Source organism: Cavia porcellus, unplaced genomic scaffold (genome assembly GCF_034190915.1).
Source record: "Cavia porcellus strain 051 isolate PalLab524CR breed Dunkin Hartley unplaced genomic scaffold, mCavPor4.1 scaffold_17, whole genome shotgun sequence".
Lineage (NCBI taxonomy): Eukaryota > Metazoa > Chordata > Mammalia > Rodentia > Caviidae > Cavia > Cavia porcellus.
Window position 1 is genome coordinate 50945802 of NW_026947500.1, and position 18299 is coordinate 50964100.

The window sequence follows — 18299 nt, forward strand, 5'->3', positions numbered from 1 at the left end:
AGCTGGGCCGTGAGGGACCGCTTCACTTCAAACCACCTCTCCTTAGCAGGCTTCAGGGCCCCCAGCTGTCTAGGGAGCTAGACACAGGGTCTTCTTGAGTCTCCGGGACGCAGATGGCTTCTCTGCCTCCTTTCAGCAGCTTCCCCTCCCCTCCACCAGACCCGCTCCACAGGGAGAGCTACACACACACTGGGCCTCGCAAAGCCTGGCACCTAGCTAGCTGCCAGCCGCCTCCCAGGTGTATTCATGGACAGCCCTGTGGGGTTTCCTGCTCTCAGGAGCATTTGCTTTGTAATCCAGAGCTTCTCCAGAACATAGGTCTTAAGCAGCCAGAGATATGAATAGGCGAGGGTGGAGGTAGAGCCCATTACCCAGCAGCACAGGGACTTGGGGAGCATCAGGGCCCTGCCCCAGTCTGGAGGCACTGGGGCCCCTGCTCTATGTGGAGAGGAGGAGCTCAGCACCGGGGGCGGGAGGGGGGGCTGGCAATGCCAGGCTCGTTCCCCAGCCCATGCAGGGCTCTCCTCTCCACTTTCCTGCCCCCTCGAGGTCCCAGGGATGCCCCCCCCCCATCCCTGGCCTGGTCCCCCTGTTCCCACACCCTCAGCACACAGGGAACCTGGGAAAATGGGCTTTTTCACTCTTGCAGCTGTGTGCCGGTGGTGCACACCCGATTAGCATGCACACGGGCAAAAGCGGACCTGACACTCGGACACACACTGGCCATCTGCCACCCAGGGGTGCACACACCTGCACACGCACCTGATAACCAGCCACAGCCCAGTGGCTAGTCACAGCACCGACACACGCACTGCCCTGAATATCCAGGTATAAACATGCACACACCTGCACACGTGCACATGTGTACACAGCCTCCCCCGGCCAGAGGCAAATGTGGCAAGTCTAGGGAGGAAGCCTGTCCCCTTTCAGGGTCCCCAGGCTCCAAGCACCACCCAGATATTCCACACCAGCTCTGGAATCTCCAGCTGCCCCACCCAGCACCCCACTCTGAACCCAAGCAAAGCCAGGTAGAGTGCCCCCCATGCACCTCTACAGATGTGGGCCCCTAGGTCCACTGAGACTTTGCAGAGACCTCGCTTGCCCCTGTAGTGCTGCCTCTCAGTCTCCCCACATGTGACCTGCACAACCTCCTGGCTGGGTGGAGTCCTCCCCATAGTGGCCCCCCAAGCTCAGAAGAAAGAAGACTCCAAACTCCAGGCCTGCTGTGGGAAGCTTGGTTTATGGCACAAGCCAGGAGGCTGAGGCAGGAAGCTCTCTTCCAGGCAGGGTCTAGTAGGAGCAGATGAAGGGCAGGCGATTGTAGCACCGGGCACGTCGCCAGTGGCCCCCTAGAGGAGAGAGAGCAGAGGACATCAGCACCCCCAAAGAGCCCTGTGGGAACAGTCATGCTGTGTCCTCACTGTGACTCCAGGGCACACCTGTCCTCATCTACGTGTCACAGGAAAGGAGCCTGAGGCTTCCCGGAGACCTCACTTGCCCTGTCTCTGCTGCCAACTGGTCCTGCTGGCTGTCACAGCTGTCTCCTTGGGTGTCCCCACATCTGCAGCCCGAAGCTGGCATCTCCTCATGCAGCCATTTCTAATTCCTACTCTCCCTCCTCACTCATTCGCACCTGGTGCTCACATCTGCTGCTCTTACAAACCACATCTGTCACTCGCATGGGCCTCCCTCTGTCACAGGAGCCAGCGGACACAGCTGCGCCCCTTCCCGTGCTTCCTGGCTGCGTGGGTCTCAAGTCTGGGGTTCGCAATGGAGGAGGCTCTTTGACCCAGGGCAGCATTTAGATGTCACTCTGCTGCCTTCGCTGTTCCCGTCCCCTCACCTTTGGTACACAGGGCCACGCAGGAGCCTTTCCCATTCCCAGGCTGCCCTGGGGCCCAGTATCCAAAATTCCAGCTGCTGCCATCTGTCCAGCGAAACTTTTTCCACAGGAACTACAGCCAAAATGAGAAGGGGGTTAGGTCACAGCCAGGTGGCCCAGGAGGGAAGGGAGATCCAGGGCCGCTCCTCAATGCCCTCTGCTGGGAGCTGGGTGCCCTCAATGGCAGCAGGAGAGCAGCTATGTGTGGTCCCAGCCACCACCTCCCACCTCCCCAGCCTCTTGCTATCACGCAGGCGTTGATTCAGGATGCCCAGGATGTGGTCAAGATTCTCTGCATTTCTACCAAGTTGCCAGGTGATGCTGGAACATGGACCACACTCTGAGTGTCAAATATGGTGTCATCTATTCTCACGCAATCCCAGAGCCAGCCAGAGATAAGATCCCCGAGTTAGTGATGAAGAAACGGGCCTGGGGAGGGGTCACTCAGGCACTGAGCTGAGTCTGGTGTCTGCCTGCTAGAATCATTCTCCTGACCCCAGCGCTGGGCTGGCAAATGTTTAGAAAGGCAGTCCTGGGGGAGGATGAGGAGATGGGAAGGAGGAGGCAGTGCTGACTTGGGCCATGTCGTAGGTGGGCTCTGAACTACCCCAACAGCCCATGTGTTTAAGGCCTGGTTCCTAGCCAATGGGGCAATTGGTAGATGGTGGGCCCTTTAAGAGGTGGAGCCTAGTGGGAGGCAGGTCACTGGGGATGTGGCGTTGGGGGATATTGGGCTCTTTCTTGTCTGCTCAGCTCTGCAGCCCACACGCTGGGGACAGGCCTTCTGTCCAGGTGTGCCACACTGCCACAAGCTAAGAGTGACATCCCAGCCCACCTGGGCAGGGTGTCCCCTAGGACAGCAATAATGAACCTTCTAGAGCTTTCAATGATACCAGCAGCCTGCTGCAGCACACATAGTACAGGTTCACCTCCACTGCCCTGAGACGACTGGAAAGAACTTCCTGGCCCCGGACGGTGCTCACAGCTTACCCAGCCTTTGAGGAAGCCTCCAATCCAGACCTGGGCCTGGTTGATCTTGCTGGCATGCAGGAGGATGTGATGGTTGGCCCTGTAGTTGTGGATGGAGACCAGGTTGCCCCCATAGCATCTCTTGCAGATGTTCTGCAGAGGAAAGGCACAGGGTAGGGACTCTGCCCTTCTGTCACACTCTTCCATCCCCAGGAAGGACCTTGGCAACTGTCTTCAGGTTATAACTAAGGCTTATTTCCCTTCCTCATGCTTTTTGTCCAGAATCAGCGCTCAGAACATCTTTGCCAAGAGTAATAATGATCATTACCATCCTTTACTGACCAGTCCCGTGATTATTCCAAACTCCCTATCACAGTTCTAAGAGATTCCTACGCATCACACAGTCAGCCCTTTACCCACATCAGCTCCCCATCGTGGATTCAACCAACCAGCCAGCAAAAACAGCTTTTAAAATTCTGTCTTTCGAGGCATAGAATGTCTGTAATCTCAGCACTCAAGAGGCTGAGGCAAGAAGGTGGTGAGTTTAAGTCCAGCTGGGCTGCATACTAAATTTGAAACCAGCCTGAAGCATATGGTAAGCCTGTGTGTCAGAAAAAAAAACTTTTTTAACCCTCTTCCAAAACGCATCCAGGCCCTCTACACCGGGAGCAGGCCTGGCACATAGAGTAGGCACAGTATTTCTTTAATTCATCCCTTAAAGGATAAACTAGAAATCTTTGTCGTCCTCCAATAGGCAGGTCCTGTGCAGACATTTTGCCCTTATTACTATCCTCCAATGTACAGCCTGATGACAATTTGTATAGTATTTCCATTACACTGGGTTTTCATTGTTGTACCAGGAATGGAACCCAAGACCTTCGCACTGAGCTACATCTCCAGCCCTTTTTATCTTGAGACAGAATCTTGCTAAGTTGCCCAGACAGTATTTGAACTTGTGATCCTCTTGCCTCAGCTTCCCAAGTGTCAGGCATGTGTCCCAGTGTCTGGTCATACTGGGGATTAGATGTCACCTAGAAAGGATATGAAGGAAGCCAGCAGTGCTGCAGAGGTTGTAGGCAAGTGCTGTGCCACTTTTGTACAAAGAACTGGAGCCTCAGCAAGGTGTGCTTTCCCCAGGCCTGAGGGCAGGATGCCATCGTGGAAGGTGGAGTCAGAACCCACCCAGGTGTCTCTGGTACCAAGGCCTCGCATCGGAACTAGCGGCTCCCAAAGTGCAGGTAATGTCACCAGGAGTCTTGAACGCCCCCCTCCCATCCTATGTGAGAAACTGAGGTGGAGCCTAAGTCTGCATTTTAACAAAACGCCCAGGGGGTTCTGAAGCCAGGCTGAGAACCACCCATCCACACAGGCACAAGGTAGGGGCAAAATGCATTCCCTTCCCGCCCTCCCAAGCAGCACCTGCAGCTCACCTTAGCTTGATTAAACACCTTAGGGGTCCGCACCAGCAGGTAGTGGTGGATTGGGCACCTTGGGCCCCCCTGGATCAGAACAGTGTCCTCCTCCCTAGGGCATAGCGAATCCTCTTGATCTTGCAGAGCCTTGGCCTCGTTTCTCATTGTAGGAATCGCCTCCTGGCCCAGGGCCGATGCTCCCTCCTGCCTCCAAGTGCCACCTGGGCCCGAGCACAGCCCTGCCTCTGGGCTCTGCAGATGGGGCACGTCGTCCTCTAGGAAGAAGTGTTCGCAGTGCTGTCATGCGGGAGCTCCGGCAAGCCAGGACCATGGACAGCTCAAGCCATCAGGGCTTCCTATGAGGGTTAGGGGTGGGGTCCCCTGGGTCCACTGCCAAGCGGAATATTAGGATATTTGGGGGCTGAGAGGATGCATGCATGAGAAGCCTGGTTATCACCAGTCTCTCATCTTACAGTTTGGACCCAAGAAATTTTACCAGAGTGAGTTGGGGTCAGCTGAGGAGGAGGGACTCAGCCCCAGGAGAGCACAACTAGAAAGGAGGAGCTCAGAAAAGTGAGAGGGATGGGCAAGACCAGGGCAGACATACCCATCTGGAGAGCAGAGACTGCCTGGATCAGGGCCAGGGCCAGGGCCAGGGCCAGGTGAGGGAGCCCTGGCATTGTCTGCTCAGCCTCCAAGTGGCTCCTGGGTTGCGTCCTCCTGGGCTGTCAGCCTCTGGGGTGGCCCCAGCATAGACAAGCAGGGACTCTGACAAGAGACAGGTGGGGCAGTGAGGCTCACAAGCCTTTACCTGAGCCCTCTCTCCCCTCTGAAAAGCTCTGGCCCAGACCCCCGAGGATGCAGGGGGCAGGGGCACTGCGGACCTAGGAGCAGGTGTCCAAGCATCTCCACAGCCCCACAACCTCTGGGTCTGGACCCCATCCCAAGCGCCAGGGACTTGCCCACCTCCTGAGAGCTAGGGGCCTCCGCACAGTGCCCTGGCCCCTGCGCCCCACACACGCCCTTATACTGGGCTTTAGGGAAGTGAGGAAGGCGGAGGGTGCCCCAAGCTGGAGATGGGGTCACCAAGCTGATAAAGCTTGCCCCCACCCCCACCTTGCTTCCCTAAATGGGAGCCACCCAGGCTGCATGCATGTGGGGGCCCCAAACGCCACACCCTTCCAACTGGGGTCAGCACCATGAGTGTCTCTCAGGCCCAAGCAGGCTCTGGGCTCAGTCCCCACTGTCCCCAGCTCTTCTGCACACAGATGCTTTGCCTGGGGCCAGCATCATCTGATCTCCACTTTTATCCACCCCAGTGGGAGTGCAGGGCCATCCCCGACACACAGGGGTGACTGGGCATCCAGAGGAAGAAGGTGGCTCTCCAAGGCCACACAAGAAGCCAGGGAGCTAGAGTGTCTTGGCCTTTCTGCCCCAGAACTCTTTCTCCTCTCCCTTCCTCTTTCCCTGCTCCTCCTCCTCCCTCTTTCTCTCCCTCTCCCTCCTGTTTTTAATATGTCAAAGCTTCGGCTGCTTCTCCCGTACTGTGGACAGAGATTTCCCAACTTTTGCCCGTTCACATTTGGGGCCCAACAGTATCAGGGGCAAATGGCCCTGTGTATTGCAGAGAGCCCAAGACGCCCCTATCTCGACCCGATAGACATCAGCAGTTAGGACCATCAGCAATGTCTCCACACCTTTTGTAACAACCTCAGAACATCTGGGGGTGCAGATGTAGAAAGCACCTTGCAGAGACAGTGGCTGGGTTGAGGAGCTCCATGCAGAGTCCCCCAGCCCCCTGCAGAGCACCCTGCTCCCAACCTGTACCCCCCATCTGCCACCACTCTGGGTCACTGCCAGAGTCAGGACTAGAATGAGGCAATGGAAGCAGACACAAAGCCTAGAGATGCACTGAAAGGTCAGGCAAGCCACAGGGGCATTATCTGAAAATCAAAATTAATTCAAAATGCCCATGATGAACTTGATGTCAAAGATTGAGTCAGGCTTCAGTTGGATTCACTGCGGCTGCAGCCTCTGTCTACCCAGAGCTAGGGGTCTGTTGGGGTGGGGGCTCAACCCTGAGACACCTACAGGGCAGGGCATCCCGGCACCCATCCCCAGCCCAGCCGCCCAGGCCTGGCTTTGTCCCTCTTCCACACCCCCAAGAGCCCTGGAAATGAAGAAGTGGCCTCTGGGCCAGATTGCAGAGTAACAGCTCAGCCCTTATCTACTAGCCCTTATCTACTAGGACGGAGCCTCAGCTTATCAACCTGATGGGAGGATTGGCCAAGCCTAGGGCCCCAAACCTGGACTGTTGGATTCCAAGTTGGGGGCCTCCCAGCAGTGGGGAGAACAACAGGAAGACTCCCCTTTTCCCCTTCATGCTGCGGCCTGGGTGCCGTTTGGCTTCGTGGTGGAGTGGCTGATGTCACTGGCTTTCCTCACAAGCCAGATCCGGGGTTAGTGCTGCAAGTGATGTCTCAGGTCACAGAGGAGGAAGTGGCATCTCAGGGGCTTCAAATGAGCGCCTGACATCACACAGCTGTTCTGAGGGTAGCCTGAAGCCAGTCTCTGACCCCATCAGCCTGCAGCTGGCTTTCTCCAACCTGCTTGGGGCTTCCCTCCCAATCCAGCCCCCAGGGTCCCTCCTGTACCCTGGTCAAAGGCCACCAAATGACTCCAGTGACATTGTCAGTGGCCACACTGATCTTGTTGGGTTTGAGACCAAGACTGATTTCAGATCCATCTCAGCCTAGACACTGGGCTCCATCATGGTTTATCCTTCCCTCTGTTCCCCGCCTCACCCTATGCAAGACTGGATTTGCCGTGTGCTGTCTGTGCGTTCACCTGTGAAGCCTCGACAAAGTCACAGGGCCTGTCCATTCCTCCTCGATGAGGGACAGCTGATGTGTGGACCTCGTGTGTCTGATTTCAGCCCTTGTTGCATGTGGCCAAGTGCGGTACGATGCAGCCAGTGGTGCCAGCATCCCTGGGGCACCCGAGGCTCTGGCCTACCATTCTCAGCTACATCCACTGGGGATTAAACTCTGCCTCCTTCCCCCAAAGCCAACCCAGTCCACCTTCCTGAGGGTGGTGTCACTGTCTTGGCAAGCAGGCGTGGGGATGTAGGGGATCCCAAGTCCCAGCGACAGCCCCGAAGCAGCTCAGCTGCCAACAGAGGGCAGCAGCAGGGCCTGCTGCTCAGGATCGGGCTGGAGGAGCTCTCAGGATGGTGCCGGCAGAGCTGCGGCCCCTACAATGAGTGAGAAGTGCCCTGGGGAGGGACCCAGGAACCCCATTCGGTAGCAGGTGTGGGGCTCATGCCTAGGAGCACGGGGGTGGGAAGGATGCATGGGTACACACAGCCCATCTGTAGGGACATGAGGCCACTCTGCTTGTGCCGTGGTGCTTGCTTTAAAAATGGAAACTTTCAGGGCTGGGGATTTAGCTCAGCAGCATAAGCGCCTGCCTTGCAAGTAGGCTGTCGTGAGTTCAATCCCTGGTACCGATAAAAACGAAAAAGACAAAAAAAAAAAAAAAAAAAAAAAAGGAAACTTTCTGTGGATGGACTATGAGCTTCCAGTACAGCAGCCTGCAGACTGGGCACTGCAGGAGGCTGCCAGGAAGTGGACGTGGAGCAGCAGACACAGCCTGACCTGGACCTGAAGCCCCTTCTGCCCTCTCTGAGACTGTCCAGCAGGACCATGACACAGTCCTTGACTCAGGCACTGTGTGCGTGAAACCAATCACCTACTGACTGAGAGGCGGTGTCCAGGACATGGCAGGTCCTCGCTGTCTTAGGGGTCAGGAACCAGGCACCCCCATCCCTCTCCTGCTTGGGGTGCACTGTCCCCAGGGACCTCTTGATTTCCTTGCACAGTTAAGCACAGTTCTGGGATGGGGTGGGGTGGTGAGTGACCAGAGACCCTTGAATGGGGTCCAGCATGGGCTCCTGGGCATCCTCTGAAGCCCTACAGGCCCTGGAGATGTAGGTGGGTTTCTGACAACACCTGTGACAGGTGTCCAGGACCAGGATGGAAGACTTCCCTCTGAGCCCATTCTGCTGTCCCCAGGGTCGCCACCCAGCTCGCCACCCAGCTCGCCACCCTCTCTCTGATCCCTCTGGGACACCCGGAAGAGGTTTCACTGCAAGGAACAATGACCACATGATCCAGGGAATTCACTTCAGGAAAGCGATTTTATTGTAGGGCAGTGGAGGGAGGGTGTGGCAGGGGAGGGGTGCAGGCAGGGGTGGGGCAGCAGAGAGGAGCTCCAGGCCTCAATGTACACTCAGTAGGTGCAGACAAAGGGGCGTCTCTTGCCACAGTGAGATCGGCGCCAGTGACCTCCTGTGCAGACAGAACGGGGAGGGGGGGACATGGAGACTCGCGGTGGACTCCCTGGGGATCAGGCTCCCGTCTCAAACATCCCAGCCCTCAGCCCCTGAATCCTCCCCACCCAGCTCACCTCGGGCACACAGGGTCACGCATCTGCCACGTTGACGACCTCCCCAGGGCTGCCCACGTGCCCAATACGCAAAATTCCATACGGTTCTGTCCACCCAAACAAAGCGTCTGCAGCGACCCTGGGGGAGGGAGAGGGAGGAGTGGGCTGTAGAGGGGCTGCAGGGGGTGGATGGAGCTGGCACTGTCCCTTCACCGTCTCTGCAGCTGCTGCTGTTGCTGCCTGCAGGACACTTGGCCCTGATGGACACAGCCTTGGTTAGAGGCACCCAGCACACTCTTACCTTGCCCCTGAGTTGGCCTCCAATCCAGACCTGGGCCACATTGAGTCCAGCGGAAGTGCACTGGACTTGGTAATTAAAGGCAAAACTGTGGATGGATGCAAGGTTGCCCCTGTAGCATCTCTGGCACACCCACTGCAGGAGGGGGGAAAGGCAGAGATCAGTGTCCACAATGGGATCCCCAGTGACCACAGAGGGGGTCTCAGTCTGCATCCTCCATGCCCTCCCTCCTGACCACAGATCCATGGCAATGGGAGACCAGCCTCCTCCCTCTCAGTCCAGCATCTGCAGAGACCTCAGACCCTCAGTGGGGACAGTGACCAAGACAAGGACACTAGGACACACTCCTCACCTGAGCTTCATTAAATGTCCTGGCAGACCCCACCATAACATAACCACGGGTTTTGTATCCAGGTCTGCTGAAGAATTTTACTGTGTCCTCTTCCTTAGGACACTGGATATCCTCGGGGCTCACATCCAGCTCTGAGCTGAACTCCACTTCCTCCTCCTCCTCCTCCTCCTCTTCAGGGTCATCTTCACTTCCAGAGGCTCCTTCCATCTCCTCCTCCTCAGGCAGTGGCATCAGTGCCCCTGCAGTGGCCTCCCTTGTGGCCCCTTCTGCAGTCTCCCCATCCTGGGCCAAGCTCTCCTCTCCCCGCAGGCTCTGCAAGCTGGACGTGTCCACCTCTGGCAAGAGGAAGAACAAGTGTCCCCTCATGGAGTCCCCGTGCCTTCAGGACCACGAACAGCTCCCTCTTTGCCCTGGGCGGTCACCCCAGACCCCACCAGAGGAAGAGGACACAGGCACAGGACACTGAGACCAAGACTCACTGAGATGCCGGGTGGACACCGCCCCCAGAAGGAGAGCCAGGAGGAGCAGGAGTTTCATCTCGACCTTGTCCTGCAAGGGAGAAAAAGTGTCACACAGGCACACAGACACACCTGCACACACGCACACATGCGCGCGTGCGCACACACACACACACACACACACATACACACAGGCCAAGCTATCAGGAGCTGAGTGGAAGCCAGAGGAGAAGTGAGAACACAGGACTCCTACCCAATGGGAGGGGAAGCAGGAGGGTCTCAAGTTCAAGCCCAGCCCTCAGACTGGTGTCCCTCGGGGGAAGAATACAAAGAGGGCCAAGACACCATCACCTCAGACCCAGGGAGCCAGGAAGGAACCAGGGACCCCCTTAATCCCCACTGCCCCGCAGGAAGCCAAGGCTGAGCCCCGCAAGTCACCAGAGCCAGCTGCACCAAGGACAGTGAGCACTAAAGGCCCCCACGCAGGTCGTTGGGTCCTCAGGAATCTCCTCTCCCAGAAGCCCTGTGCAGACTGGGCCTCTTATAGAGCTTTGGGGGGAAGTGGCACCGGGCACAGGGCCCTCGAGTGATAAGAGCCCTTTCTTCACTTCCCCGCGCCGGCCAACTGCTCCCTAACGGCTGCTTCTGTCCCAATGCCCCTGCGGCTCCACTGTCCTGTTCTCATCAGAGTCCTGGCCACAGCCCTGGGGGCCATGGGTCCCAGGACACTCGGAGAAGGGAGCTGAGCGCCCATTCTGAGTGGGTGAGGAAGGTTGGCGCTGTCCCGCCCCACAGTCCCACTCTGCCGTGCACAAGGGCAAACTGGTGGTCTGCATGGGAATGGGCCACACCACGTGAGCCCCAGGGCTTCTCTGCTATGAGAGACGGGAGACCCAAAGCAGTTACAGGCAGAATAAGGGCTGGAAGGAGACAAGAGGTAGATCTTTTGCAAATGATAAAGGACCCGTAGATGTCGGGAGGGAAAAGTAAAAAGAATTAGGAGATATCCAGAGTGCCTGTCAGCTCCCCACAGAGAGAGCAATGGCTGTATCTTTATACCTAGGCTAACAAATAAATAAACCCACATCCATTTCAATCTAAAGTGGACATCTGGTCGACCTCAGTCCTGGGGCCTGCGGCCTCAGCAGAAGCAGTGCTAACCACACAGAGAAACTTTCCAAAACTGTGCATTGTAGGACCTCAAGCCAAGAGCACCTGGACACCAGCAGTGTCCCTGTCCTGTGGGGGATGTGGCTGACTAGCACGCAGGCTGGGCCCAAGCTGCTGCCCTGGGCATGCGCTGTTCTGGGAGGGGAGTAGAGGGGCTCCGTGGAGAAGCAGGGCAAGGACTCCGCACGGGAGGAAGCCGGCTTCGTGTGCTGCAAAGCTGCACTCAGGGAATTTGGTGGGATTTTTGGACCAGGAATCAAACTCACACCTTGTGCTTGCCAGGCGAGTGCTGTGCTGCTAAGCTACATCCCAGGAACTCATAGAAATTTGTGAAATTAAAAGATAAACAATGCGCTCTATGTAACATGAATGAATGAGTGAGTGAAATAAAAAGAACACAAAATGAAAGAAGAAAGAAAGAGAGAGGAAGGAAAGGAGGGAAGGAGGAAAGGAGCTTCCTCCCGAGGCCACCTAGGGACCCACAGCAGCCTGCTGACCTTGGTGGCCTCAGCATGGGGACAACAGGGAAAGCAAAGAGAGAGATGGACTTTTCCTTTTAAAAAAAAATAAACTTCATTTCCCTAATGGTTATTATTGACATGCACTAAATCTACAGTTTTGGGAGAGGCATTGTTAACGTTCCATTTTATTTTTTACAGATTTTTAACCCACCCCCCAAACTCTAGAAGTCTTGTGGGTGCTGTCTGTGTGTGGCCAGCTGTGCACCTCTGTCAGGGCCCGGGGTGAGGGACACAGGTAGCCCAGGTGACTCTGCCTTAGGTGCCCATGCCCGGAAGTCATCCCTGGGAATGCTCCCTGTGGGCCTCCCATGGCCCTGCATGTCGGTGCCATTCATCACCCTTTCAAAGCCCTGCTGCACTGGGAGGCTGCTGGCACTGTCCTCTGGGTCGGGAATGCGGGCTCAGCGTGACTCCCTCAGCCAGGGGAGAGAGGAACACTCAGTAGATGTGTACTTGGAAGGTTTCCTGTGGTACGAGAAACACAGCTCTGCCTCCCTCCCACTATGTTTGGTGCCAATTTCTGAAAAAATTCTGGAATTCTCTTTCTGAGGGGCTTTACAAGTTGTGATCAAAAATACGTGGGAGGCATGGTTGTGCATGCCTGTGAACCCAGAGCTTGGGAGGCCCAGGCAGGAGACTCACCATGAGGATCACTACATACTGAGTCTGAGCCCCACCTGGACCGCACAGGGACACACTGATTCAAAAAACTTTTTTAATTTTAAATATGGTAAATACTGCTGCCAACTACCATCCAAAAGAAGGGAAGGCTGCTAAAACATGACCCTGGGTCCTCCTCCACTTTTCCCACTGCACCCAGCACCATGAGACTCCTGGATCTTCCCCAAAGTCAAAATGAGCAGGAAGCACTTTGAGTGGATTCAGGACAGCGTGATGCAACTGAAGACCCCCAGGAAAGAGGACTCCAGAGCTGCTGTGGAAAGAGGCAGGGACAATGGGATGAGTACACTGGAGGTGAAGAGAAAACTCTAGAGAGGCTAACAGTGATGTGTCCTTGGCCAGGACAATGCTTTTCGCTTCAGCACCCACTATGTCTGTGTGACCACTATATCTGTGCAATGTCTGAATGAGCAGCTCAGGAGTGGACAGAACCAAACCCCAGCGCAGGTGCATGGCACCCAAAGCCTCACTGAGTCACTCCAGCTGCCCTCAGAGCAGAGCCAGGGCCTGCAAAAGGGACAGTGACTCCACTCACTGGCATCCATCTGTGCCCAGTGGGTACTGCCCCTCAGCCTGGGTCTCTGCGCTTACAATATCGACCACCACCTGTGCTGCAGTGACGAGGAGCTGCTGCGAGCTGCCTCGGCCTCAGTCTCCCCAGACACGGGTCTGAGACTCAGGCTTGAGCAGAGTAATTTTAATGGTGCAGAGAGAGGAACAGAGGCTTCATTGAGGGAAGGGCAGGCAGCCAATAAACTGTGTGACAAGGCTGCTTGGGTGACTGAGAGATGGCGTCCAGGACATGGCTGGTCCTGGCCATTGGAGGTGTCAGGAACAAGGCACCCGCACAACCCTCCTGCTCGGGGTGCACCATCACCAGGGACTCCTGATTTCTCAATGCAAGGAGCAATGACCACAGGACACAGGGAATTCATTCCAGGAGAGAGATTTTATTGCAGGGCAGAGGAGGGAGGAGTGCAGGCAGGAGAGGAGAGGCAGCTGCTAGTGAGGGCAGCAGAGAGGAGCTCCAAGCTGCTCTCAGTAGGAACAGGAGAAAGCACGTCTAACACCACAGTGAGATCGGCGCCAGTGACCTCCTGTGCAGACAGAATGGGGGGACATGGAGTCTCAGGGTGGCCTCCCTCAGGAGCAGGCTCCCGTCCCGCACACCCCTATCCCTCAGCCCCCAAATCCTCCCCAGCCCACCTCACCTCGGGCACACAGGGTCACGCATCTGCCACTGTTGTTGCCTCTCCAGGGCTGCCCAGCTGCCCAGTACCAAAAATTCCAGAGGGTTCCATCCACCCAATGAAAGTGTTTGTGGTGACCCTAGAGAAAGGAATGTGAAGAAAGGGCTGCATGGGGGCCGACACTGTCCCTTCACTGTCTCTGCAGCTGCTGCCCACAGGACACCTGGTCTGGTGAATGAGACCTTGGTCAGAGGCACCCAGCACGCTCTTACCTTGCCCCTGAGTTGGCCTCCAATCCAGACCTGGGCCACATTGAGGATCCTGGAACTTCTCTGCACCTGGAGGTTGATGTTGTAGCTGTGGATGGACGCCAGGTTTCCCCGGAAGCATCTCTGGCACACCGACTGCAGCAGGGGAAGATCAGAGAGCAGTGTCCACGACAGGAGCCCCAGTGACCACAGCAGGGGTCTCGAGTCTGCACCCTCCACATCTTCCTTCCTATCCACAGTTCCATGGTGATGGGAGACTAAGCTCAGTGGGAAACCAGCCTCCTCCCTCTCAGCCCAGCATCTGCAGAGACCCCAGGCCCTCAGTGGGGACAGTGACCAAGACAAGAACACTAGGACACACTACTCACCTGGGCTTGTTTAAATGTCTTGGGGACACTCAGCACAACGTATCGGCAGATTTTGCATCCAGGGCTGCCCTCAAATTTTACTATGTCCTCTTCCTTAGGACACTGGACATCCTCAGGGCCCATATCCAGCTCTGAGCTGGACTCCATCTCCTTCTCCTCCTCCTCCTCCTCGGGGTCATCTTCACTCCCAGAGCCTCCTTCCATTTCCTCCTCCACCTCTTCACGCAGCGGCATCAGCACCCCTGAGGCAGCCTCCCTGGTGGCCCCTTCTGCAGTCTCCCCATCCTGGGCCAAGCTCTCCTCTCCCTGCAGGCTCTGCAAGCTGGACGTGTCCACCTCTGGCAAGAGGAAGAACAAGCATTCCTTCATGGAGTCCCGTGCCTTCAGAACCACGGATAGCTCCCTCCCTGTCCTGGATGGTCACCCCGGATCCCACCAGAGGAAGAGGACACGGGCACCAGGACACTGAGACCAAGACTCACTGAGATGCCGGGTGGACACCGCCCCCACGAGGAGAGCCAGGAGGAGCAGGAGTTTCATCTCGACCTTGTCCTGCAAGGGAAAAAAAGGGTCTCACACACACATGCGCACGCGCGTGTGTGCGCACGTGCACACACACACACACACACACACACACACACACAGGCCAGGCCATCAGAAGCTGGGTGGAAGCCAGGAAAAGTGAGAACACAACTCCTACCCAATGGGAGGGGAAGGCAGGAGGGTCACAAGTTCAAGCCCAGCCCTCAGTTTGGTGTCCCTCAGGTGAAGAGTACAAGGAGAGCCAAGACACCAGCGCCTCAGACCCAGAGAGCCAGGAAGGAACCAGGGCCCCCTCAGTCCCCACTTCCTCACAAGAAGCCAAGGCTGAGCCCCACCAATCACCAGAAACAGCTGCACTGCAGGACAGAGAGCACCGAGGGCCCCGTCCTCTCCCAGAAGCCCCGTGTAGACCCCAGGCATCTTATAGGCCCCTGGGGAGAAGTGGCACTGAGCACAGGGCCCTTGGGTGATAAGAGCTCTTTCTTCACTTCCCTGCCCTGGCCAGCTGCTCCCTAACGGCTGCTTCTGTCCCAATGCCCCTTCAGCCCCGCTGTCCTGTTTTCATCAGAGTCCCGGCCACAGAGGTCCTTGCCCTGGCAGCTGTGAGTCCCAGGACACTGGGAGCAGAGAGTTGAGTGCCCTCTTCTAGTGGGTAAGGGAGGCTGGCGCTGCTCTGCCCTGCAGTGCCACTCTGCCGGGCACAAGGGCAAACTAAATGAATGCACACCAGGTACAAGTCAAAGTGGACACCTGGTTGACCTCAGTCCTGGGCCCTGGATCCTTCAGCAGAAGCAGTGCTAACACACAGGGAAACTTTCCAAGGCTGCACATTGTGAGACCCTCAAGCCAAGAGCATCCTGGACACCAGCAGTGTCCAGGTGGGCGAAGTGTGTCCATGTCCTTCGGGAGATGTGGTGTGGAGAGGAAGCGCACTGGGCCCGGGCTCTGCCCTGGGCATACACTGCTCCAGGGGAGCGGGGAGAAGCAGGGCTCCGTGGAGGCGCAGGGTGAAGAGTCCACATGGGAGGAAGCCAGCTTCATGTGCTGCATATTGGTCAGATGCACAAGGCACCCTCCTACCTGCTCACGAGCAACCTCCAAGGAAATAAACTCATCAGAAGTTTGCATCTTTTTCTTTTGAAACAAGGTCTCACAGCATAGGTCAGGCTGGTGTAGGACTCACTACATGAACTCACAGTGATTCTCCTGCCTCGGCCTCCTGAGTTCTGGGATGACAAGTGTGCACCACCCCACCTGGCAAACCCAGCTTTTATGCAGCATGAAATGAACAAACATATATCTTGTCTTTCAGTGAAGAGTTTTTGTAGGAAGGAAACATAGGTTTCAGTGTTCAGACCCCTAACACAAGTTGAGGGAAAGACTGTATCTGTTTATCCTCGCTACAAGTACATATTTCAGACAAATCCATTTAGGAAGATTTGCAAACTCAGAGAAAAGCAGAGACCACCACTGGCAGGAACAGCACAGAGAAGCATCTGGAGGGATGACCTGGAGAAGCCCACGACAGCACAGGCAGAGCAGACAAGAGGACCCTCTTTCTTGGACCCCGGGAGCGTGAGCCCCAAGCCTGCTCCAGGACCCCACGCGGGAGAAGCGAGGGCTGCAGGGCCTGGGCTCAGAGCCAGCTAACTGTCCTCTCCAGCAGATAAGAGGTGGTGAAACAGCCACCACGGTGTCCAGTTAAGCCATTTCTCTGTGAAATTGCTGGGCAGCTCCTGCACTTCCTCGCCAGCTGCCCAGTGTCTGCAGGAACCAGGAGGGGCCCGGTGCACAGGCTCACTGTGGACAGAGCTGCCGCCCAGCTCTGCACTTTCCCTGATGCTGCCCATGGTGACAGACACCTCGGTGGTCTTCCTCATTGTCCAGAGTTCTGCCCAGTCACAGAAGTTTATCAGTGATGTATTGGATCCATTAATCAGTCAACTATTACCTAATTACAAGCAGGAAAAAGCCCAGCCTGTGTAGATCAGGGTAAAAGTATTTTCAGAACCTAGGTTTCCCTGGCTGCTTGACCTTGGCCAGGCTCTGGGCTTTGGCTCATTCATGCAACCATCAGCGTTGGTCTGGGAGGTTTAACCTCGCAGGGGGCCAGGACACACAGAGCAAGCTGTTGCCCAAGACTCTCTGTGTCCCCAGCACTGGGAAGCAGAGGACCCTTGACCCTCCAAGAGGCTCAAGGGCTGGCAAGTGTGGGCAGCTCTTAGCCGGGCCCTCTGACCGATGCATAGACGGGACAGACAGACAGAGGGAGACGGAAGCTGCATAGAGAGCAAGCAGGGGCACCTCTGGGGTGCACGGCTCTGAGTGAAGAGTGGGGTCCCTCTGCACCAGTCCATGACCCTCTGCAAGGGCTGCACCCTGTGGCTGTGCACCCGCAGCCCCAGAACCACAGCCTTGCCCTCTGGCCTCTGCCCTGCTCCCTGAACTCCCCCACAGTGGCCATTGCCCCAGCACCCTGACCCCCGCCTGACCCTCGTGTCCAGGCCTCAGGAGGTCACACGTGGGCACTGCAGTTCCCAAGTCCTCTCCTAGGACTGCCTGCAGCCCCTGCGCCCTGGCCAAGCCCTCAGCGTCCACTGATCACCCCAAATCTTCACTCCAACCCGAGTCTGCTCCCGGTTTGCAGACTCACAGTGATCTTCACCCACAAGTGTCCCCTCCTGGCTTTCAGTCCTAGGTGCCCACACCTGAAGCCAAATTCAGCACATGCATGCACGTGTGCGCACACATGCACACACACACACACATTGCAGTCACACATACAGGCTGCTGCTTTTTCCCCACAATGCACCTGGTTCCTTCCTCTTGCACCTGCCCAGCGTCCCCTCCCCTCCCACTGTGCTGGTCTCTTCTTGGTGTCTGAGCCTCTGCCTAGGGTCACCTCCTCCAGGAAGCCCATCTAGGCTTTCCAGTTTCTCTCGAAGTCAGCCCCTGTCCCTACCCTCCTGTGTCCTGCCCCTTCCCCAGCCAACCTGGACCTCACTTCATCCCGTGTTCTGGGCTCCAGCTGAGCTCCACCAGCACCCCTGGGACCTGATTTCTGCCCACCGATCGGTGACCAAAGGCTGGGAAGAGTTCAAGTTCTGAGCAGGTAGGGCTGGGCAGCTGCTCCCCCTCATGAGACCATGAAGCAGCTCCAGGACAATGTGCAGCCAGGAGTGGAATCCAGAGCCTGTGCTCAACTCCATGGCTGTGAAGATCACAGGGCAATCACATTTGTCCATCCTTGAGGGGCCTCGTGGACTCCCTGTGGTTATGGGGGTGGCTGTGGTGGACGAGGATGGACCCTCGGGTCTGGAAAGAGCCAGGCAGCCCCTCTGTCTGTCTGGAGTTAGGATGAACACTCAGGGGCCAGGTAGGGGAACAAAGTGGCAGGGTGTTAACCCACTGGAAGCTCCCAAGCACAGCACTCAGAATCCATGTCCTAGGCAGGGGCGGCCGAATCTCCAGTAGGGCTCTCTACGCTGCTGACAAAGGCACAGGTCTGCTACAGAGGAACTAAGTTATGAGCATCAGGATTGTCACTCTGCTCTCTACAGCTGCAGGCTCAGCTCAGGGCTCTGGTTGGAGTCTATTTCTGTCTGTCTGTCTCTCTCAGTCTCTGTCTCTGTCTGCCTCTGTCTGTTTCTCTTTATCTCTTTCTGTCTGTCTGTCTCTGTCTGTCTCTCTCTGCTTCTCTCTTTCTGCCTCAGTCTCTGTGTCATTTCTCTGTCTCTGTC

The 18299-nt window shown here is 56.6% G+C and overlaps 3 protein-coding genes across 4 annotated transcripts; all 3 read right to left on the reverse strand.

Annotated features, from left to right (window-relative positions):
• Positions 1-1217: 1217 nt before the first annotated feature.
• Prg3 (proteoglycan 3, pro eosinophil major basic protein 2) lies at positions 1218-5322 on the reverse strand. Its single transcript, XM_003464321.2, has 6 exons — positions 5230-5322; positions 4871-5031; positions 4282-4538; positions 2873-3004; positions 1844-1955; positions 1218-1349 (listed from the first exon to the last, which is right to left on the reverse strand). The coding sequence occupies exons 2-6, from the start codon at positions 4941-4943 to the stop codon at positions 1291-1293; spliced, it is 633 nt and encodes a 210-aa protein (XP_003464369.2). The 5' UTR covers positions 4944-5031; positions 5230-5322; the 3' UTR covers positions 1218-1290.
• Positions 5323-8444: 3122 nt separating this feature from the next.
• Large (like-glycosyltransferase) lies at positions 8445-10317 on the reverse strand. Its single transcript, NM_001173067.1, is given in 6 exon segments — positions 8445-8612; positions 8731-8848; positions 9011-9142; positions 9360-9694; positions 9839-9908; positions 10256-10317. Coding segments are annotated over 5 exon segments (702 nt in total). The 5' UTR covers positions 9897-9908; positions 10256-10317; the 3' UTR covers positions 8445-8553.
• A 2804-nt stretch (positions 10318-13121) lies between these two features.
• On the reverse strand, positions 13122-14977 carry Mbp2 (eosinophil granule major basic protein 2). 2 transcript variants are annotated; one of them, NM_001172879.1, is given in 6 exon segments: positions 13122-13286; positions 13401-13518; positions 13652-13783; positions 14017-14354; positions 14499-14568; positions 14902-14977. In NM_001172879.1, coding segments are annotated over 5 exon segments (705 nt in total). In that variant the 5' UTR covers positions 14557-14568; positions 14902-14977; the 3' UTR covers positions 13122-13227.
• Positions 14978-18299: the final 3322 nt, after the last annotated feature.

Coding starts and splice junctions, on each gene's coding strand:
- Prg3 (XM_003464321.2), bottom strand. CDS start 4,943: ATGCCAGGGCTCCCTCACCTGGCCCTGGCCCTGGCCCTGGCCCTGATC. Junction 1,956..2,872: donor GAGGCTTCCTCAAAGGCTGG/GTAAGCTGTGAG, acceptor TTTTGGCTGTAG/TTCCTGTGGAAAAAGTTTCG. Junction 1,350..1,843: donor CGTGGCCCTGTGTACCAAAG/GTGAGGGGACGG, acceptor TCTCTCCTCTAG/GGGGCCACTGGCGACGTGCC.
- Mbp2 (XM_063227111.1), bottom strand. CDS start 14,556: ATGAAACTCCTGCTCCTCCTGGCTCTCCTCGTGGGGGCGGTGTCCACC. Junction 14,355..14,498: donor GGTGTCCACCCGGCATCTCA/GTGAGTCTTGGT, acceptor TCCTCTTGCCAG/AGGTGGACACGTCCAGCTTG. Junction 13,784..14,016: donor AGACATTTAAACAAGCCCAG/GTGAGTAGTGTG, acceptor CCCCTGCTGCAG/TCGGTGTGCCAGAGATGCTT.